General features: G+C 43.6%; 1 protein-coding gene across 1 annotated transcript in view; it reads right to left on the bottom strand.

The window, feature by feature from the left end:
* Positions 1 to 558: 558 nt before the first annotated feature.
* GRIN2B (glutamate ionotropic receptor NMDA type subunit 2B) overlaps positions 559 to 23150 on the bottom strand; it is a 409044-nt gene continuing 386452 nt past the window's right edge. The window contains exon 15 of the mRNA XM_036237023.1: positions 559 to 22673. Within this exon, the coding sequence (XP_036092916.1) occupies positions 20817 to 22673 (1857 nt within the window). The 3' untranslated portion in view covers positions 559 to 20816. The remainder of the gene's footprint in view (positions 22674 to 23150) is intronic.

The following is a 23150-nucleotide window of genomic DNA, read 5'->3' as shown; positions in this document are numbered from 1 at the left end:
GCTGGGATAGCCATGGGGTAACAAAGCTCCTATGACGATTTGCCCCCAACTTGCCGCAAATTCCCTTGACAAACAGGTGTACTCAATTAATCAGGGTGGGAGGCAACCTGGACCAGGGGAAGTCTGAGGCAGAGGCAATGGAAGCCACATTGTGTTCTGCTCACCTGTGAAAGGTTGCATTCCCAGAGGTGAGAAGGCAAACAGGGCATAACAACACCATTCCTGGTTATTTTCCCTTGCTTCCTTTTCCTTTCTAAATGGGGTTCATTAATCTTCAGTGCATAAAGCACAGTATGACCCCTTGAATTGGTTGCAATATCCTTTCAATACAAGAACTAAAGACGAGGCATGATCAAGCCAGGATGAACACAGCTTAATCTTTAGGAGAAAATGCCAACCAGGACGTGACTAAGCCAAGGGGTTCCTTTACTGGTAGACAGAGAAACTGAACCAGCAGCAGCAGCAGTGGCTTTGATCCAATTCATGCCCTGTTCAAGACTTGGAGAACCAGCACACTAGAAATGGTTGAAAAGCTTCTGTCTTTTTTCGAAATTTGAGTTTTTTTTTTTTTTTTTTTAATGGCAGGAAATAAACTAGAATCAGCACGCCAGCTGTGTCAGGAGTGTATAGAATGTTCCTGGGAGCAGACTCTAGGCTGCTCTTGCTAAATCTCCAAATGTCAACACAGTGGATTTTTCCCCTCTGCCTCCTTTGGTCAAATTTCTGATTTTTTTCAGGCCTTCCCGAAAAGCCTTCAACTTGTCCCCTTTTCATGAAGCCCCACTCAAAGTCCTTTCCCTTGCCCTGTTTCCTGATCTTCCAAACCTCTCACCCAAGGCTTTTAAAGACTTTTAATCATTTCCTTATGCTACTATTCCACTGTTCCTCTCTGTCCCCAAAAAAATACTACATAGAAATGATCAGAGAAAACTTTCATTTAGCAGAATTGGGCAGAAGCAAGGCTGCTTTCCAATCCTTTTACTTTGATTTTTAAAAAAGATAAGCGAGGAGAAAGGTGAACAAAGAATTATGATTTCCCCAAGGAAACTAACTTAGTGGGGAGCCTCGAAAATAGAAAGAACAAGATTTACTGTGCAAATGTGTTCTTTCCAGGGCAAATAGTCAAAACACAGCCTCAATCCGCGATCAGATTTGCTGACATCTATGCAGTGACCTACCACCAATGACAACAGAGTTATTAGTGGAAGTTAAAAAAACAAACATCAGGATTGAAGAAGAGGCACCAGAGTTCCATGTGCTGCTGGTAAGACCCTACCACCAGTACCAGCTGCCTCAGTACCTCAATCTGACAAAGAGACCATCTGAATCAATGCAAAATGCCTGCAAGTATTGCTTAGGACAGTCACCAGGAGAAGCCAAGACTCCCAGAATCTATCTCATCATTCAGACTTTCATCCCAAGATGAGCAGGTACATCTTCCATTTGTGCTCATTTCCCATCTTTTATGAACTCCCGAAATCCTTCCATGAAACTGGGGTTCATCATCAGCCACAGCCCTGATGATTACTTTCACCTCCTTGCTCTCACTGAAACTTGGCTGTCCTTGGGCACTGCAGCCCACTCAAGGGCTGGGCACTTCTCTCCCACATTCCCTGTGCCACTGGACCTGGAGCTGGAGAAGGCACCTTCCTTGCTTCTCATCGCCACTTTCGAACTATCTTTCCTCTCTCTTTCTTAAAAACCAAAACAACAAACCAGCTTTGAAGCGCATCAGACAATACTAGCAGCTTCCCTTACTTGAAGCAGTAATTTAAATATCCTTGAACCACTGTCCTTCCTGTCACTGTCTTCAATACTCCTCTCATCATAAATTTTGTTGACTTCTATAGCCACATAAGCCATTGTTCCCACATCCTGGCCTCTCAGTTACTTGGCCTCTACTCCTTCAGTAACATTTTCTTCCACCTATCCTCAGCCCACCACCCCACAATGACCCCAGATCACATGACTAGCAATAACTTCAACCTCTTTATCATAGAAGCCTCCAGCATCCCACTCTGACTCAACTCCTATTTTCCAGATCACTTCTCCTAGAGCCCGATTCAACAATTTGGTGACTTCAGCCTTCATCTCAATCCTCTCTCTCTCTACACACCTCATCGTTCCCAATTCCCTAAAAATCTTACTTGTCTTCTCACCCAGCTTAGATTCTATGACCAATCAAAATCACTACTTTGCAGTTGGCCTTAACTGTCTCTTGCTGCCTTCATTGCATTCACCTGGTGAAACCCCAAACCTGCTTAGATCCAACTCTCCACTTTAAGCCACTGGATGTAGCTGCAGAAAATTTCTTAAATTTCTTTCAAACTCACGACCATAAGAACCTCAGAAAAGTCCTTTGTGCCACTTAGCATGTCTCCTACGTTTTCTTTGTCTCTTCACTCTTCTGCTGGGTGGCTACATGAGAAATTCATGCCTTCATCTTTTCCCAAACCTCCAATACCCATTCTCCAATACTCACTCTTAGCTGATGAACTAAAAAATGATCAATTAGAAGAGACGTACTCCCACCATCACATTTACCAAACCACTTGCATCCGTGCCCCAATACACTATGCTTCCTATTACTGCAACAACTTGGTTAGGCTCCTAAAGCCAATGTCGCCACTTGTGCCCTTAATCCCACCCCCTCATACTTCCTCAAAGGTTCCACTCCAGTGATCATCCCCTCCCCTTAAGTGTCATCAAATTTCTCTCTCTACCAGATCATTCCATAAAACAGGCTATTTCTCCCATCTTAAAAAAAAAAAAAATCCCTCCTTGGACCTCATATCCTTTACCATCTACTGCTATGTCTATGTTCCAGTTAGCGCAAAACTCAAAGAGTTGCTGTTCAGATTGCCTTACTTCCTCCCCTCCTATTCTTCCTTGAACCCACCCCTATCATGCTTTTGGCCCCACCGGGCCATTGAAACAGCTCTTTTCCAGGTCATCAGTGGAATGACCTCCATATTTGCAGATAATCTTATTTTACTCAGTGGTAGAGCCTGATTTATCCCTGGCCAATCTTCTCTTTGCTGATTCCTCCTCATCTTCTGGGGCTCTGAACTTATGTGTCCCCCACCCCCTGGCCTCCAGCTCAGTCCTGGAAGCTCTGACCTATTTGAACTCACTCCCTAGATCCAGTCTCATGGCTTCAAATACCATCCTAATGTCTACGAATTCCAAATTTCTATCTTCAGGCTCCACCTCTTCCCTGAACTCCAGGTTCATATAGCCAATCAGCATTTCCACTTGGATGTCTAATGAACATCTTACACTTAACATAAAGCTTTCTTCCTCAGTCAACTTCACTTGTAGTCTTTCTGCCTTGTTAATGGTGACTCTAAACTTCCAGTAGCTGAGGCCAAAAATTCTAGGGTTATTCTTGATTCTTTTCTTTTATATGATATCTAATTCATCAGCAAACTCTAAGTACTTCTCACCACCTCCCACGACACCATGGCCCAAGCCATAATCATTTACCTGGATTATTGCAATAGTCTCATAACTGGTCTAGCTGCTTCTTCTTTTGCCCACCCTCTTATGGTATATTCTCAGCACGGCAGTTACAATGCTTCTTTTTGAATGGAAGTCAGGTTACATAACTACTCAGAACCTTCTAGTGTTCTCATCTTGCTCTTAGTAAAAATCCCAAGTCTTTACAATGGCTTGTGGATCAATACCACCTCTCTGACCTCACCTCTCCCACACTCCTCAATATTAGCCTCCTGGCTCCTCCTCAGATACACTGGGGTTTGACCTCATGGCCTTTGTGATTGTTTTCTTTTCGACTAAAAAACCTTTCACATAGAAAGCTTCAAGGCTCACTCCTTCATTTCCTTTAAGCCTTTGTTCAAATGTCACCTTTTCATAAAAGCTTTTCCTGTCCAGCTTATAAAAAGTAGCAATCCCACACCCATGCTATCATCCCCTGTCCCCAATAATCTACCTCATCTTCCCATGACACTTTGTAGTATCTGACATGAAATATATTTATTTGCTTCTTGTCTTTTTTTCTTAGTATATAACCTTTGTGATGGTCTGGACTTAGTGTTGTTCACTTTTGTATCCCTAGCATGGGGTTCCCACTCAATAAATATCAACGCATACATAAATCATCTCTCCAAAACATGCTCCTGTACTACAGAACAAATCTCTCCAAAAGAAGAGTTTCAGTAAAAAAAAAAAATTCTGGACATTTATTCTAACTTTAACCAAATTTATAAATGATAAGAACATAGCTTTCTATACTCCCTTCTGATTTGAATATAGTTCTTGGCTTCATTATTGTCTTTAATAATTAAGAAATGACCTCAAGTCTCAGCCAATGGCTCTCTGTCTTTTTCCTTTTGTTGCCTAACTCCCACATCCTTTGTGGCTACAGTAGAATTTATAGAGATTCTGAATATTTTCGAGGATTACTTAACATTTTAGTCTTTCTGGTTTGCTCAGAACATTGGCTCTATTGCCCTTCAATGATATTTTGTATCTTAAAGATCATGTCTGAGTCAGTAAATCCCATGTTAATATATGTAAGACTCAGGATTAAACCAATCTGTAAATGCCTACTTGTAATCTAATCTACCAATTTCCTTCCTGAAGTAAATAGAAATCAGATTCGAATCCTGGTGTTTTCACTGGAGATGGGAAGACAGAATTTTGTTTAAAAGGTATTCTCTCTCAGAGGTGACCTAACTTTGTGATCCAAAATTATTCCAAAACTGAGCAAAAGTTTCTGCTAATTCTATTCTCTATATGTATTTTGTTCCCCACCATGCCCTTGGCTTTCCAATTTAAGCAAATGTAATCATAATGGGTCTAAGGCTCTTCTACTCAGAATATTCTTGACTAGGGAATGGAAATAATTGAGAGGAGCTGTCCTAAAGGTTTGTACACACGGTTTTGAAGAGTTAAGGTGCAGCGCTCATCCCTGCCTTCCCGGAAGGAGCCTGTGCTTTTCTCTGAAGTCAGTCTGTCACCATTTTCTGAACTATCAGCAGCAGCGCAGCCTTTCCTTCTGCTGGAGCTCATTGGGAATGGCAACGAAACCTCTTATGGAATAAACCAGAGAATGTGGATGTCAGCCTCATTGCCTCTTCACCCCCAAACCATGCTATCCTGACTTTTCCCTTCCTTGCTTCTAGATTTTCAGCTCTGTGAAGAGCATTTTTTAGAACAAAGCTTTTTCTCTGTTTATCACCGAATCTGTTTCCTATTCCACCTTATTTTTTTTTTTTTTCATTCCAATAGAGACACAGTATTAATGGTTAAAAATTGGGTGAAATATTTAGAAACACTGTGGTCTTCCGGTTGTTGTTATATCACCAGCATGTTCAAACTGAAACCCAAGCATCCTCCATCATGCAGGGCCTGTGCTTTGAAACAGTGAAAAAGAGAGATGATAACAACCACCAAAAGCCTCCATGCACATGACAGGCACCTCAATCAAAGCCCCGGTGCACACTCTCACAGAAGTTACTTAATATTCCAAAGCACACCCCTCTCCACTAGTAAAACCACAGGCTATCACTGGAGGGCATGCACTTCCCCAGCACTTGACCTTGAATTGAAGCATCTGGTAATAAAACTTTTCTTGTTTGCTTATCATTCTCCTTTTTACCTTCTCCGTCTTCCAAGTTAAAAGATAGTGAGAAAACCATGAGAAGTTGCTACCGAGGTTTTTCTTTTAACAATCTAACAGTATAGATGCTAATGCAGCTTAAGGAATACATCTCACTTTCATAGGAAAGAAGGTGAAGAGGGGAACCAAGATCATGAAAGGGAATTGGAGAGCTGCTGAGAAGGTGAAGTGAGGGAAGCTTCTATGTAAGAAAACTGGAGGGCTATTCTCAACGAAAAAACCCACTTTGCAACAGCTAAAAACGGGTATTTGGTCTATTTATTATTATGACTGTCATTTATTTTGTCCAGCACCAACTACTGAAATTTGTTTTGGAATCATGATTGCCCGGGGAGGAAAGGGAGGAACAAGAACCTCAAAGAAGAAAGAGAGGGCTTTGGGGGAGAGAATAAGAACCCAAAAGACTTTCGAGGTTAATGTAATATGCTGATTCTATTCTTCACGAATTCCCATTGCCACACTTTACCAGTAAGACATTTGATTGGTGATGACCAGGTAGATTTCCCCACCATGCGACAAAGAAAATGAAGAAGAAACAAAGGAAATCAGAGCACAATCGGAACTGCCCCCAAAAGATCATTGCTTTGTTCTTAGTCTCATTTATCTTCCTGTCCATCAGGCCTTACCCCAAAAGAGTTATGCAGATTATTCCTTCATGTAAGCTACAGAAAGCAAGAGGCCAAGGAGAGATATGAGCTGCCCAGGTTCCAATGACCGAATGGATAAGGCTTGGGAAGAAATCAAAGCCACAGAATCAGAGGAATGATATTCTGCCCCCAAGTTCAGTGATAAAAAGTTTGAGCTCACCAGGAGACTGTTGCTCAGCAGAGTCTTGGGCTCTGAAACTTACTTTATCCTATTCTGACTTTCTATAGGACACCTAGTGCCCAGCACTAAAATCTACTGCAAATAGGAAGGTGCCCTGATTTTACATATACTCTTGGCTTAGCGGCTTTAGTCTTGTGCAAATAGGGATCTTCTTTGTAAAACTACTCCTCCATAATGCTTCTCTAAACTGTCCTGTTGGCAGCTATGCTGGAGGGTTGCCTTTTTTCATTTCTACTATAATCTTAAACACTAAGCACAAGAGCTCTGTCATTTTGATTAAATAATTCTCTGTTATTTCATGCCCTTAAGGTTCCCATGAATCTTATTTGCTCCTCCAATGAATACAGCTGCAGCATAACAGGGAATGGTCATCTCAGAGCACTAAGATGCTCCAAATGCTCTCAGCCATTGCCCCTCTTTTTATTTTTTTTTTTGTCATTAAGGAGCGTCATGATCCAGGTATTTGTAATGACACACATGGGGTCAAGATAGAATAGTCTGCCCCTTTCTCTTAGCTTACTATGATATCATCATGATTTCATGTGGCCTATTGGGAGGCAAAAAGGAAACAAAGGACATTTTTATTGGCCTGATCCTAAACTTCGAGCTTAAGGAGAATTCTAGTACCCTCCTGAAAACAATCCACACACATGAAAATAAAACTTACCTCTTCTCTCTGTTAATATCCTCTCCTGAAGCCCAGCTCCTGAACCAAGCTCTGGGAATGACTATACTGTGCAGCCCATTCACCCACTCAAGGACTCTTCCATCTTCCTACTTCCTCTATTTTTTCTCTAGGGACTGGATGGACTGACGAAATGGGGGAAAAAATTCTGTATTAAGTTAGGACAGAACTCTTTCACTGCTCTTAGTATAAGCAGATGATCTGTAAATACAATGTTCTGAGACAGAAACTAAAGACACTATCCTCTTTGGAAAGACTAATAATTACTTCCTGAGGTTGATATCATTTATCAGTAAACAGGTAGATTGCAAGAAAAGATGGCTGCAGGATTCCCTGGCCCTTAGGTGCTTAAAAAATTCATCATTGCAATCTTGGGGCAAAATTAAGTTTTCATAAGAATTCTCAGGAGACCTTTATTATACCACCCACATCTTTACAACACCCATGCCTCTCTTCCTTCAGGTTTTAGGCAAACAACAATTATTCATTGTGGGTCTGGGGGATACAAATCCTTCCTTCTGGAATTCATTGTGTATGTGACTGCCTTATACTTGTACTTCCCCTTCCAGAATTAACTCAGCTTGCTGTGTTTGAACCTGACTAAATTACAGAGGTCTCTAGAAGAATCTTGGGGATCCTCTCTAGAGGTGGCCCTTATCACTGCAGACTGACCAGAACTGCTGACACTCTCAGAGTATCAAGACTTTCTTGCACACATTCCTGAAGGCTCCCTTCCCCCATGTAACACTCTGGAAGAAATCCTTAGTTTTTCTAGAGCTTTTATTTGTGTGGGTTACATGCTACATAAAAATTTTTTTAATCATAAAAAATTATTCACAATGTCTTACCCCACAAAATTCAAAAACATTTTTGATACTCAGCCTTCAACTTTTCTTTATTACATAAACTTTTCTTTCCTTCTGTTTTTCAAAGCTCTTCCTTTGTTCTTACCCCTTTTGACGTTTCTGTAGACTCATGTGAAGTGTATGTATGTGTGTGTGTGTGTTTTCTGGGTCTGTGAAGAAGACAAATTTCCATGGGAAAGATCTGGATAAATCAGCCTTGTTTTTATGATTTTTCTCCACCATTAGGTGAGGCAGACAATTCAGGCACCATTACTCAGTGAGTGAGGCTGAGTTGGAAAATCAGGCAAGTTTTGGTTCTGCCAAGAATTTCCTATATAACCTGCCAAGAATAACCTATGTAATTATCAAATTTCGCTACACTTTGACTTTTTCATCTGTAAAATTAAAAGATGATCACATTTCCCTGCCAAAGGAGGCCATTTTGAGAAATAGTTATAATAAATTATCTCACATCCACATACCAGTGACTCTAATTTACCCTAAAGGTACCACAGGCTAAACATGGTAGAGGCCTAAGCAGGCTGCTGGTGATCCTAGAAACACCATCTTTCTCCCAGGAGGGGTAGCAGAGTTAGGCTAGAAACAACCATAGCTCAGGGCCATTTAAATTTCTATGAGCTCAATTTCTTGTGCCTGCTACTAAGAAATAACCAAGGTAACTGTCCTAATCATTCAAAATGCCCATAGGTCTCAGGAGCAGTCTAATTGTTCTTGTTCTTGGGATCTGAAGTACTTAGTTACATACAACAGGCTCCATATTCAGTCATTTAAATATAGGGGGGCAGATCGTACCACACTTGTTGGGCTCTGGTCTGGAAACATTAAATTCCATGTGCGTGTTGAGGCTCTGTGCTCTTCCAGCTTCTCATCCTAACAGTGAGTGTATAGGTGTGTGTGTGTGTGTGTGTGTATTTTGAGGGTGAGTTGCTCAAAGTTGACTCAGGACACAGAATATCTCAAAATCCCTAACCTGAGAAACAGCAATAAGAAAAGGCAAGATGTGACAAGTGAATGAGGAAAACACCTGTAAGTGCCCTGGTTGACTTTCAATTGCATCCTCATCCAAGAAAGGATATTTTTACTACTTTATGTTTTTCTCAATAAGAATTCTAGCTGGATGCTTCTCTAGCCTCCTTGCTTCCTGTTGGTGTGAAGTCTTGATATCTTCCCTGCTTCTGACCCTGGGGGAGAAAACAACTACTGAATCACCCGAAGCACGTATTGCCATTCCCATCCCCACTGAGGATGGCTTACTCCTTCCTCGCGCATGGTGTTGTCAAGAAGAGATGTGGGCACATCTGAATATGAATGTATCTAAGCAACGGGACTGTCTGTTCCCAGGAAGACTGGCTTCTGCTTTGCCATCCTCTTAGTACTGATTCATTAACAGGACATCAGAAGTCCACACATATTCCATAGTGTAAAACAGGGACAGTTGGCAGGACAACTAGGTTGTTCCATCACAATCAAAGGAATGCTTCCTTCGCACGAAAGCTGGATTGTTCTGTAAACCCAGGAGATGTCAGTGATTCACAGGCAAGGTAGAACAAAAGAGAAAACATTGGCTCAATAAACTATAATAGGTCTGCCCAGTTCTAAACAAACACTTTTATCTACCAAGAATGTGTCTCTGTGCCTCCATAAAGTGATTGAAATTGGCAATTTGGGACATATTTGCTAGGAGTGTGTATATGTTGTGTGTGTGTATGTGTGTGTTGGGAAGATGCACAAGCATGATGGATTGGAGGTCATGGCAGAGATCAAATTAGGTGCAGTTGTGTTGTTTGGATGAATTTGTGGAGGCAATTTATAAGTAACTGAGAGCACAGCTCAGGCAAGGGCAGCATTATGGCCTAGTCTCTGCTTTGCAGATAGTTCTTATGTCACAGCCAAAAGGAACATGAAAAAAAGCCCTTGATTGCCAAAGAAAATGGTCAATTACAATTAAAAGGTGACAATGATACTGGGAATTAACTACACACTTTTCTGAATGTGACTGTGGTTTCAGGTAGGCATTTTTTTTTTTTAAAAGTACCCTATGGAAACAGGTAACATCCTTATCTGAGAAAAGCAGGCAGCCCAGCATGTTCCCATTCCCATGGCCACAGCCCCTCAGGCTGCACTCCTGTCAGACCTTAGAGATTGTGAGTCTGGTGTGGTGGCTTAGATCCTGCAGGTAGAGGTGGTGGAATGAGTCACTCCCTCTCTGCCCAGGGTGATGGTCAGGGCCTCTCTGGATGCTACCGTCCGAAGGGCACAGGCTGAGCACTGGCTCGGGGCTGACATGTGTCCTAGCTCCCTGTGGACAGTCAGGACCTCACAGATGCGGTTGGATGCAGGTTCCTCACTCATCCCAGGGTGGGTAGTTATAGCTGAAGGCAGTTGCGATGTGGTTCTCATGTCTTGGTACCGTCCTAGACAGCTGTCATCGTCCCTAGTATTTTGGGCATTGGTCAAACAACCTCCAGTTGACACTTGGACACGAAAGTGACCCTCAGAAAGTGCCTTTTCATTTAAAAAAACTTCTTATTTTCCCTCCTGCTGCATCTCAGTTTATAAGGACATCCATGAAAATGGAGAACAATAAATGTAATTCTATCCTCAGTCCAATTACACACAGGAAACAAGCTCCAAGTTTGAGTGAGCCATTGCTCCCTGGGAGTGACTAAAGTAGCAGGCATCTGGGAGGTCATTAGCTTTTGGATCTTGCTTTCTGAAGCTATCCTTAAAACCAGCAACCAAGGGGAAACCAAGAGACTCAGGTATAGACTCCTGGCTTTACTTGTGACACAATGGGAAGCTCCATTGTAGACTTCTTGTCCTTTTCCTTTTCCTTCCTCCTGTCCTCCCTCAACATCTACTGGCAGAAAGTTCACATGCACACCTCATGGGTAAAACTGCCTTTGGACCATATTCTGGATTTCCTGGAATTTTTCTCTTTCTATTGGTCCAACAGATTCATGGATGTCTCCATCTTCCTGAGGACAGCTGCCTTCCTACCCTTCGATCACCTGTTATCAGACTATTTCATTGGTTTATATACATAAATATCTTATTACGCAACGAGCTGGACTTTGCTCCAAAATGTTAACTCTCCCCATTTTCAGGAGCAGAACACTCTAGACCCAATAGAACTTTCGAGAAGAAAAATTCTCCCTCTAGACTTACATTTTAATATTTTAATATTTGGATGTCTCAAAGTAGTCACATTTTGCCCCATCTTGCCAATAATAATTCCTCTGTTCCCCTCCTGTCTCAATGATCAATGGATTTTGTTAACTTTTCTGAAGAAGAGACTTGTCACTGCATTTACTTATTTATTTGTGCTCAGTTCCCTGTAGTATGCTTTGAATTAGCACACAGTTGCAGAAGATCCCTCGTGAAGGAGAATAATCGATGGTCAATGACTTAATGAGATTTATAGAGAAGGAGCAGGGAACATTATTAGGAGAAGGGAACATTATCAGTTACCAACAGCAGTGAGGGGATAGTATCAGCTCCAAGTTTTTGTTTGTTTGTTTGTTTTTTAGGGGAACGGACTGACGCTGACTAGAAGGAATAAGACAGATTGCTATGTGGAATACCAAGGGGTGGGGGAAGGGCGAATAGGGCTCAGAGAATAAAAGGACAGTAGAGCCATAAGGTCAGCAGCGATGTTATCTCCCCCAATGTAATGAATCTGTTCATATTTAGAGAGCAATGAGTACTTTAGAGACAGAATTCTGAGCCAGCTGATTCAAATCCTAGCACAAATATACAGATCTGAAATATACAGATCTGAAATACAACACTCGATTACTTCAATTCTTATCTTCTCTTTGGAAAGTCACCCTATAGACAAAGCCTCAGAAAGAGTTAGAATCCATAGAGCCCAGGTTGTGAGCAGCACCAAGAGACCCCCCTGTCCAGCTTAGCATGAGTGTAGATGTGGGAAGTGCCAAGTGTGCAGCATCATACATCGCTTCTATTTGCCCACCATGTGGGGTCCATATGGCATGTGATTAGTGAGCCTGAATTACAGCAAGTTCCTTCTGGTACTGTAAGTGCTAATAAAAAGAAAGAAGGCTACCAATTGGGCCAAAGAGATTTAGATCTCAGGATAGGTCAGGTTGTTAGATTCAGTTCAGTGAAGTATCTGGAGACATGCTCTTCTCAAAGCTTCTGAAAAGCTCCTGATACCTATATCAGGATCAATATCCTCCATGGTCTCTTGCTCTGACTTACTATGTGTACATGTATTCCAAATACACTCTACTAACTGTATCTAACTCTACTCTCTACTCATACAATCACAAAATGACTTCCAAGGACAGAGCAAAACACAGAACAATCCAAATTCGCATTCGAAATAAGAACATGGAAATGTACGCATAGAGGGTATTTGTAATTGAGGGTAGGTGCAGAAATACAGATGTAAATGTGTATGGACCCACCTTCATATTTTACTGTACATCCGGTATCCTGTGGGTGAAATAAGGTAACTCCTTTTCAATTATAATTTATAATAAGATAAAGCATTCACTAATGCCTTCCACATATAAGATGCACTGATAGATGTGGCAGGAGATAAAACGATGAATACCTGGGCCCTGATCATAAGGCATTTATAATCTAGCAGGGGAGATGAGAAGTATAACCAAATAAATGTAAAATAAAATGGTCTGCGATAGTTGCCATTAGAGAGATACAATTAAAGTATATAGGCATTCAAAATGCCTAAATATTTCTTTTTTTGGATGAGAGATGAAGGAAGGTGAACATGGTAGTCCATTTGTTCTGGTCTTTGAAGATCTGCATAGAGGGAGATGGATGTTATGTAAAGAGGGAGTGAGATGGGAGATAAAAAGGAGAAAATTTGGAGCAAAGGGAGTAATTTAAGGAAAGACACAAGTTGGAAAACAAATCAGTATAGGAAAATTGAGAGTTAAATGTTTCATTCCTTAAACGAGAATGAATTGCAAACCTTCACTCCTAGACCCTACTTCTGACTTTAGTTTAATGCACATTTTTCCAACCATCTTCTGGATAACAAACTTCATATTGAGCCAATTTCTAAGACCATCCTGAAAACCAATATAAGGTGGCTGAAGATTTGGAATTCATGCCCATTCAGAGAATTGCTGAAGCTGTGGAAGAAAGAAATATTGCTACAGGTGCATGGAGATAAGGAAGAGAAGAAGGTCAAGTCCACAACTCCATGACAAGTCAATGCTAAGGGGACAGGAGGAAGAGCAGGAACCAGTGGGGGACACAAAGGGAGGACAGGAGGGCTAGAATGAAAATTAGAATGAGCCACTTCCTGATGGTAAGTTTTGGTTGATGTCCATGAGGCTAAAAAGCAAGAAAAGAATAAGAGTTGGGATTTTGTAACAAGAAGTTCATCAGAATGCTGCCATGGAGTACTTTCAGTAGAACAGTAGGACATAGCCAAATTTTAAGTCAGGTCAGGAGCATCAGATGAAGTAAAAAAGAAAGACTACCCTTTTGAGAAGTTTGGAAGTAAAAAATAAATGGAGATAGGACATGAATTCAAGAATTTAATTGGATCGAGAGAAGATTTGTTTTTAAAGACTGCTGTAGAATTTGTTTTTAGAAACGCTGGTAGGCAGATGGGAAGAAGAGATTAAAGATGCAACGGAGAGGAGTATTATTGACTGGAGTGGACCTTTGAAGGGGTAAGAAAGTGGGCACCAGAACAGGGAGGGAGGATGGAAAGACAAATGAGGACAGGAGATTTTTTAAGTAGAGAGGAGAGGTCACAAGAAAATTCAAAAATCGGATATCTTTTCTTAATAGCATGGTAGGAAAGACTGCCTGTGGAAGAGGAGTAGATAAAAATAAAATAAAAAATAAACTCAACAAACACTTGGAGATGTGACATGGAATCAGCGTTAGAGAAATAGAAAGATGTCCAAGGTGGGTAGGGTTCAGGTAGATTAAATGGGTCGAATTTGTGCTCTGTGGGATTGGTGTATGATCTTTTGCTATTGAAGAGGAAAAAGAGATTGCTGGTGAGGGCACTGCTGATGTGGGTGAACAAGGGTTTAGACCAAAGAGAGAAGTACATGAACTCAGAGGGATTTATGGACCAGAACAAAAGAGGGAGCCTGAAGGAAGGTATATAAGATGTAGAAAATGCGAGATTGTGGTCAGAGAGGGAATTTCAGAGTTCTATCTTTGGGATGTAGAATAATTCACAAAGGAAGAGGTCCAGGCCTGGCCATGATGGGAAGAGCTGAATTCTTGCAGCATTTTTGAAAATAATATGATGGATAATATCTTTGACCCACACCCTGAAACCAGAAAAAAATAAGCCTGCATGTATAAATATATTAACTTATACAGACCTATTTATACATACATAATATATACATTTAAGTACTTTATACTTTAGCATTCATATAATATACAGGAGTATAATGTACGCTATTTTTAAAGTCTTTTTTATTCTTTACAGCACCAGCCCAGGAACATAGTATGTGCTCAATAGAATTGGTTTAATTGAACTAACACATTTAATTACATTAAAGAGCTTTTATTTTTTTTCTCCTGCATAGTACTCCACCCCCTAAATCACAATGCTAGAATAATTACAAATAAAGAGAGTTCATTTTTAAGGTATGGAGACCAAATCTTTAAAATAAAAGGTTTATAGTGGGCTTAGTGCTGTGCTTTTAAATTCTCAAAAGATGATTCTACATACCGGAGTCCCAAGGCTATGGGAAATTCTACTCATCCACTCTGCTTTCCACCTTCAGTTCCCATCGGGAGTCCTCGCCCTCATACCCACACCAGCAATTATGTTTTAAAGCACAGAACAGCACCAGAAACTCACTGTGATCAGCTCTGAGATGGATGCAAATAGTCACGCTGGTAGAGGAATGTGGATGATTTCTAACTTTTCCCATTTATTCCCAGCACTGCTATCCTAACCCATCGCTCTTTGGGCAAAATTCTTTTTCCTTGCTTCATTATTGTGCATTAGAAGTCCCAAACTTCACTAAACTCTCTAAGGCATGGAAATAGCACTGACTTTCATTTAAGGATTTTTGCCAGGGCAGGGCGGGCAGGGGGTCTTGAGGACAGGTCTATTTACGTTAAGTTCTAGAACCCATAGGGCCCCCGCATGACTGTCAGTGTGGCTGGAATGAGATGGAGGTGGGATGTATTCAGATAGCCTGTGATTTTATATAATACTGGAACCCCCAAAGTAGGATGGAATACTCAGTCTAGATCAGTATTAAAAGTTCTCAGACTGACAAATCTACACTTTAGTGATGTCCCAAATATCTGGCACATCTAAAAAAGAATTGCCTACTGGTTAAGTAACACCTGGTAGTCCAGTAGCTCCTTAACAGTTAAGTGTGTGTCAGGATCACCGCACGCCCCCTATGGAGGTGGGGAAGTATAACATATAGTACAATTCAGCTAAATTGGAAGAGTAATTGAATTGGAAGATTAATTGAGCAGAGAACAGATAATTAAGGTAACTTTTTATTATAACATTAATTTAACTTGATCATTCTAGCTGCCCACTGTAAGGAATGGAGGATAAGCATCAATCTTTCATTTTCTATAGAAAAAGTCAATCTTTAACCTGCCTTACAAAGTATTGAATTTAGAAATTCATAAACTATGCATTCATGTGACTGCTTATGGAAAATAATTCCTAGCTAGGAGTCTCATTCCTGTGTCACATGAGCCTTAAATAAAAGCAAGTGGAGGATGAGGCGGTTTAAATGTATTTATCCCCTAGAACCTGTGTCTTTACTCACTATGCTGGTACTCTTAGTGTTCTTTGCTTTTTCTGCCTTCTCCTGTATCATTACTCTATTCCCAGGAAAAGAAATGAGAATCTTAATGTACACTAGGTGTTTAAGTGTATAAATCCCTAATATGGCTTAATATGTCACCCTTCCTGGTTTCATTTAAATGAGAGATGAGCAGCTCGGTGTTAAATCTATGGGAAGCTAGTAGTAGGAGTGAGCTGAGCAATGAAAAGGGTAGGTCTTCTCAGGACCTCTGAAATCACACTATGGACCACATATCATTTGTAAAGCCAGACCCATTCCAGTGTAACTGCCCCCTTTTAGCTGCTTCTCATTCATAAAGAGTTTCTTAGACAGGAAGAAGAGCCTCTGGCACTCAAGTGAAGAAAGCAGGTGCTCTACCAAAGTATTTGGCAGTCTACTGAGCACACATTTCTTATATGGCTTTGGGCTCAGAGAGCTCATAAGTTATGGCCATAATACCTGGAAACACTGAATGCATTCATCAATAGCACTGCAGTTGTATTATTTCTGCACACATTTGAATCATTCCTAACATACCAAGCAGATACACACGGGGTGTCAAGCAATGGCAGGGCTCTTTTAGAGAGATGGGGATTAAAAGAATAAGGTAAGTTCTGGAATAGCTTTTTTTCCCCAAAGGCTATTAATGCCCCAACTATCTGGTTATTCTGTCCCGAAATCTTGAACCAACTAAATCAACCATCCAAACAAAAAAAAATCCCAGAGAAACCCTAGTTTTTAAATGAGATGTGCAGGTGACCAGCACACTGCAGTTTTGGTAACACAGTCTCTTCACCTCCCATGCAGAGAATTCCCCCTTGGGCAACTCCTGATGGCCACGGAAGACTGGGCAGGTGATAGTCATTTAATTATATAGATGACTCCTATGTTATCACATTACACATGCGTTTTGGCACTACTGACACCACCAACATTTAATGGAATCATTTGGGATCCCCCCCTCCCCCAATCACAGCACAGGTGGCCAGTACAGGGAAGGATGTTTCCTACATTCTGTATGAGAATACACAGTGACATACTTTGAAATTACAAGATCCACTGTACATGCATCACTCTGAACAGTGTGCACATTCTTGACGCAGGCAAATTCAAGGATCAGATTAGCTGAGGTGGGTGGAAATGCTGAGATACAGGACTGCACCCACCAACCCTCTTCCGCATTGAAAGGAAATAATAGTGGACACAAAAAGATAGAAAGCATGGATTCTAAAGAAAATTGGAATAATTGGTGTTCTTGAGGTGTCTGTGGAATCTCACAGTTTTGCAGATTACGTCTTTGTCCAGACCCGTTGCGGAATAGATGGGGCTTATTGATGAATTCTTCCTCATGCATTTTACTAGTTTGTTATTTTGGAATAAAGTAACACCTAGAACTCGATGATGCTCAGCCTTCCTTTCTTTACGTTTTCTTGAGCGGGCCAGGAATATCTGATTTGGTCGCAATTCAACCATCCAGTTGATAAAAAGGGACCAAATGAGGCCAAAAAAAAAGGGGGTTTAGAAAAATGAAATTATCCAACTGACAGCTTTTGATAATGGGAACATAGGAAAAAATGTAATGTAGTATATTGGGTAAATGGATTTGGAAATTTCAGCCTGTGGTAAAGAGAGAGAGGCTGCTACCCTTCACAAAGCCAAAAGTCCAGTGAAAGAAATTCTATTTGTCTGGCTAACTCAAGGTCAGGTTATGAATACCTGGCTTGAGGCAAACAGCACCTTCCTGATGGCAGAAATGAGGACAGGCAAATATAAAGTCACTAAGGGCACCATCACTCATAGACCCACCCTTCTGCCTCTAAAACCAACACCTGTAACCTTTCTCAGGGAATCATCTGGTCACTGGGTTTTGAGAAGATCTGGTAATCTTTTCAGAAAGCGCATGAATTTGTAAGACAAATATCCAGTACTACCTCCTTGTAACCAGAGATCACACATTTCCAAAGCTAGACCTAGTGGGAATTTTCTAGGTGTGCTTGCTGTGCTGATTTCCAAGGAGCGAGGGTGGGGACAGGGAGAGGGGCAGTGCCCAGGTGCCAGGAAGAAGAGTGACTTAGGACTGAGCTTTCTGAAACCTCTCAGCCACATCAAGGATAAGAGGTTAATTTGACCTCAATTCTGGTTTAAGCCCTGGGAATCTTTCCAACCCTAGATACGGACAGGGAAAATATGGTGCAACCAGCTTGACTTTGCCTGAAATGCAGGTAATCTACATTTTACCTAGAAGGTAGGAGCTGGACCCCGGGCTTGTTTAGAGCCAAACTGGACCCTGTGCTAATCCCAGGCCGAGGGGCATGAACACTTCTCACAGACCAGTAAGGTGACTGGCGAGGTGGGGAGGCATGACATAAATTACTTTTCCCTGGTCTTCACCACAGTGGCCTCCATTAGCATTCACTTTTTTCCAGACACCCTAAAGCAAAAGCCATAGGAAACAATTCCCCCAATGGAAAACAAAAACCCATAACAAAACACTTTTCTCCCTTCATTCCCGTCCCCACCCCACTCCCTCCAGCCCAACACCCTGGATACTCACAAGAGAACACTTTATCTATACAAAATTAATTAGAAAACAAAATATTTACATATGAAATAAACACCATCTTGATTTCTGTCACCAGTGGAGACTGACAGAGCCCCCTTTGTTCTAGATTGCTGTTCGCTAGGTTAGTTGGTTTGGTTTTTTTTTTTTTATTTGAAAGGGGTGAGGTAAGAGGAAGAGTGAGGGGAGGAGCCCCTGACTGTGGACAGAGTCAGGGTGAAGCAATGTTTATATGGCCCTTCTCCTTCTTCCTCTTGGAGGTGCCTCACGCCCTCTGTCCTCTCTCTCAAAGTCTTTCCTTGAAACTAAAGTAAAGCACTCCGTGCTCCTCTCTCCAAATTTGTGAGAGGTTCAGCCCCTTGCCCCCAGGTTCGTTTTAGAAAGAAAACAAAGCTTTACAAGGCCTTCAGTTGGCTTTAAAATGAAAGATACTGAGGTAAAAATCAAGGAGGAGGGCGGGGACAGCAGTCAAGGGCAGGGAATGAGGAAGGGTAGTGAGTCAGGGCAAACAGAAGGCAAAGAGCAGCCCTGGAGGGTGTGACTTGAAGAGACATGGCAGCTTCCTTCCAGAGGAGGATGAGCACCTTTCTGGTTTATGTGTCCTGTGTACAACATGGAGATCCCGCCGTCAGGCTTCCGAACAAACAGCTCTGGCTGCCACCCTGTGTGAAAGGAGGATGGCAGGGCAGTGGAACTGACCCACAGAACACCCCTACCCCAAGTTTCGGAAACGGCAGTGCCAAATATTCATTTCCTTTCTCAAGTTTCCATCTTTTAGTGAAAGGGGCATCACATCTGCCAGTATCTTCATCCCTGGAGTTTTACATATATATATATATATTCTTGAATAGTACAATCTGGGAGGGGAGGAGGTGTTGCAGAAAGGCGGAAGGGCTTCTACCTAGAGTGTTCACACTGGGCTCAATGTCACTTCTCAGGGAGCCGGACCCGACAGGGCAGCAGGAAAGTCCCACCCCTCCCGCCCTCCCCAGTTCCACATCTCTTCCCTTCTCTCCATGCGTCCTGAGCTGTACTCACAAGCAAGCTCATTCCTCATAACTGTCTGTTCCCTATCATTTGTGATCAATTCTGGGGGGGAGGGGGGAAGCTTGCTCTCCTAGCTCCAGGTTAAGTAAGAAGGGATCAAAGCATTGAAAACATCCCCCTCTCTCACTTAGCCTGTCACAAATGACTCCTCTATTCTTCAAAGCCTTACTTAGCTCCTCCCGAAACCATGACCAACTGGGGGTCTAAAAAGCTCGAAGAGCTTTAAAATTGTTTTTGCTCCCAAGTGTGGGCAAAAGAATCATGGCTACTTCTATTTCCCTTTAGCCTTCCTGGTAAGTCCTTGTCCAAAACTGGTTTTCAGTATTGGCAACTGGAGGAATTACTTTTGTACCTTGCTCTTATAAGACTGTTCGCCACTTTTTGGTTCAAGCCACAGAATCTTCTCTTTCAAGAACTTCCATTCTCCTCATTCAGGAAGGGTGAAGGGGAGAGTCAGCCAAAATTCAGGAAACATATGACCATCTCTGTTTGTACATAAGCCAAAACAAGCATGTTGCTTAGGGGTATTGAAAGAAACAACAGTCAAGGTTGCCTTCTCTACATCTATAGGCCCCTGACTACATGAATGTATAGACTACACGCATGTATAGACTACACGTGTGTAAGTGTACACAGATGTACATGCACACGCAGTCCAGCCTCTCCTCTAATGCACCCATGAAAGACTGCTATGACGTAATTCCCGTCGTCCACCAATGAATGACCTTTTGTTTCAGTTCACCAGTCATGAGTCTCATGGAATTGAAGTAAACATTTTTTTTTTTTTTTTTTTGGCTTATATACCAACACACATGGCCTCCCACCCTCTGCTTGGCACACGATCCCTCGACAGATGCCGTCTAAGCAAAAAGAATTTAGCAAAAGCCGCTCTTCATTCACAGGGAAGTATGATAAATGGTCTTATTTGAATTTTTGCTTCCTCATCTAAACATAAAGATCAGTTCGGGAAGAGCTATCCTGTGCTCACATGGCCTCCTTTTGCTTCTCCTTGCTTCACTCGAAGTGGGTGACAGAGCTCTGAAGCCTCACATGCTAGGAGGAAGCTCACAGGCAGCTTCCCTTCTCCACCTCGGCCTCTCCTGCTGAGTGAGCCCACTGCATCCTCTAATGGAACCGGGAATGACTGACAGATGGAGGAAGGAGGAGTGAAATGGAAAGGGAGGCGAGACCCTGCTGGTCGCCAGGATTGCCCTCAGAAGGAATCAGAACTCCAGGACCCCAGAAGGAATCAGAACTCCAGGACCCCATAAATAAACTAAAACAAGAAAGGAGCAAATGGGAACCAAGTTCCCCCCTGTCACCCTCCGTGACATGCGCACCACACGCCCACAGCCCTGCCCTCCCATACCCACCTTAACCTCTCTTTCCTCACTCAGACATCAGACTCAATACTAGAAAGTTTCTCATAAACATGACCATTGCTGGAGCCATTGAAAGCCCTGGGGTTTTTGTTGTTAGGCACACAGGGGTTGGACTGGTTCCCTATACAGATGTCTTTCTGGAAACGGCCTGGCACAGCCCCATGGAGGGCCGAGACCACCGGCTTGTTGGTGACAAGGGCGCGGAAGTCCGGCCTGGCTTTCGGCGCCCCCGCCACCGTGGGCTGCCTGAAGAAGTAGGATTTGCTGCCATGGAGCAAGCACTGGTCGTCCCCAAAAGTGGGGATGAAAGGGTTTTGCGTGACCCGGTCAGGGTAGAGCGACTTGCTGAGCATGTAGCCGCTGCCGGGGTTGTTGTGGTGGTGGTGTCCGGCAGTGGGCACTGAGGACTTGTTGTTGGCAAAGGTGCTCTCACCAGCTGGCATCTCAAACATGTGGGCGTAGGGACTCCCATCCACGAAACGGCCCTTGTCTTTCAGGCTCACGCTGCGCGGGGCCAAGGCGGCTTCTTCCTTCTGCAGGTCCACGAAGGTGTCGTAGGAATGCTGCCGGCGCAGTTTGTTCCGGTTCTTCTTCTGGGCCTTGGAGTTGGTCGGGCTCTGCGGGTACTTGGTGGTGGAGGCGTTGGACGTCACCGCCACCGGGGCAGCCGGCTGGTCCAGCTCCTGCAGGGAGTTGTCCTCGCTGATGTCATACAGGTTCCCCGCTTTCTTGCACGCCTCGCAGCGGATGCACGCCTGCCGCCCCGAGTTCTGCCCTGCCACCGCCGCGGAGTAGTTGTGCAGCTTCGAGGGGCAGCTGCGGCAGAAGTTGCCCCCGGAGCGGTCCTCCCACTCCACGTTGGTCAGGTTCTTCTCCCAGGGCGCCGGGACCCCGCCGACCACGCCGTGTTTGTCGCCCGCCCCGTGTTTGAGGTGAGACCTGTTGGTACAGGGCCCTCCCCCGCTGACCGAGTCGCGCTTGAAGTCGTCGCTCCGCTCCTTGTAGATGTCGGTCAGGTCCACGTGCTCCCAGTGCGGCGAGTTCTCCTTGGGGCGGAACTGGTCCAGGTAGAAGTCCCGCAGCCCTTCCTTGTCCCTGAAGTAGCGCTTGTGGTCAGGGGAGCGCGGCGGCCGGCGGCGGTAGGCCAGCTCGATCTCGTCGAACTCGCGCCGGGACTTGGCCGAGGCCGGCCGCTTCTTCAGGCTGTCCTTGTATTGCTGCTTACGCCTCTTGGCGGCGTTGCCCTCGATGTTTCCGTAGGTGACCGTGTGGGTGGAGATGTCGGACACGTCCGAGCGGATCAAGTCATCGTGGCCACTGTAGCGGTCACTCTTGAAGGAGAACTTGCCGTACAGGTCGCTCAGCTGGCTGTGTTTGGAGGAGGGGAGGCCAATGTCCAAGGGCTTCTTGCTGATGGACCTCGGCTGGGTGGTGAAGGGCGGGTTGTCACAGTCGTAGAGCCCGTCGATGGAGCTGGCGCTGCCGATGCTGTGGGGCCGGTGGTGGTGGTGATAGTGATCTTGGTACACGTTGCTGTCCTTCAGCTGCAGGTTCCCAAAAGTTCTCTCCACCTCGCTGATGTAGTCGCTGAAGAGGTTCTCCTCGCAGGGAGGGTTGTTGTAGGATTTGCAGTCGGAGTGCGTGAAGCTGCGGCGGTGCTCAGAGATGTCGTAGACGGATGACTCGCGACGAATGAAGTCCAGGGCGCTCTGCGGGGAGCCGTTCACACCGGACAGGTTAGCCATGTTCTTGGCCGTGCGGAGCAGGCGCAGGATGTTGGAGTGCGTGTTGTTCATGGTCGCGGTGGGGGAGTTCATCACAGATTGGCGCTCCTCGATAGCCACTCCATGGATGCAGCTGTAGATACCCTGAGGAAGAGGATGGCTGGGTTAGGTCTCCAGTGAGGCTAAAAGTGACTATGAAGAACGCTTTTTCTCTCCCCCATTAGTAATTGCCTGACTGGCTAAGAAAAGCCAGGGAAAACAGAGGGTCTTACATACTCATGGAAAGACATGGCTAGAAGCTTACCTGATTTATCCCCCTGCATTTAGCAGGTCTCCTATCATGAGTTAAGGTCATGGCCTGGCTCTCTGAGAGGGGGCATGGCTACACCCAGAGACTTGAGCAAACAGGATGAAATCGCAAGGCATGACATTCTTGCCTTGCCTTCCGTTACTGACCTGCACTGACTTTCTTTTCTATGCCCAGGTTTTCACATCTTAATGATGATGCCCTGGTATCAACCAATAGCAAAAAATATTGTCGGGTTCCCAGAGGTCATCAGCAATGCTCTGCAGATGTTGAGACTGTTCTACTCTGGCTGGTCACCCTTGGCTGGCAGTAAA

The sequence above is a fragment of the Rousettus aegyptiacus genome, unplaced genomic scaffold, assembly GCF_014176215.1.
Source record: "Rousettus aegyptiacus isolate mRouAeg1 unplaced genomic scaffold, mRouAeg1.p scaffold_m13_p_2, whole genome shotgun sequence".
Taxonomy (NCBI): domain Eukaryota; kingdom Metazoa; phylum Chordata; class Mammalia; order Chiroptera; family Pteropodidae; genus Rousettus; species Rousettus aegyptiacus.
This window is presented reverse-complemented; position numbering and strand designations above follow the sequence as displayed.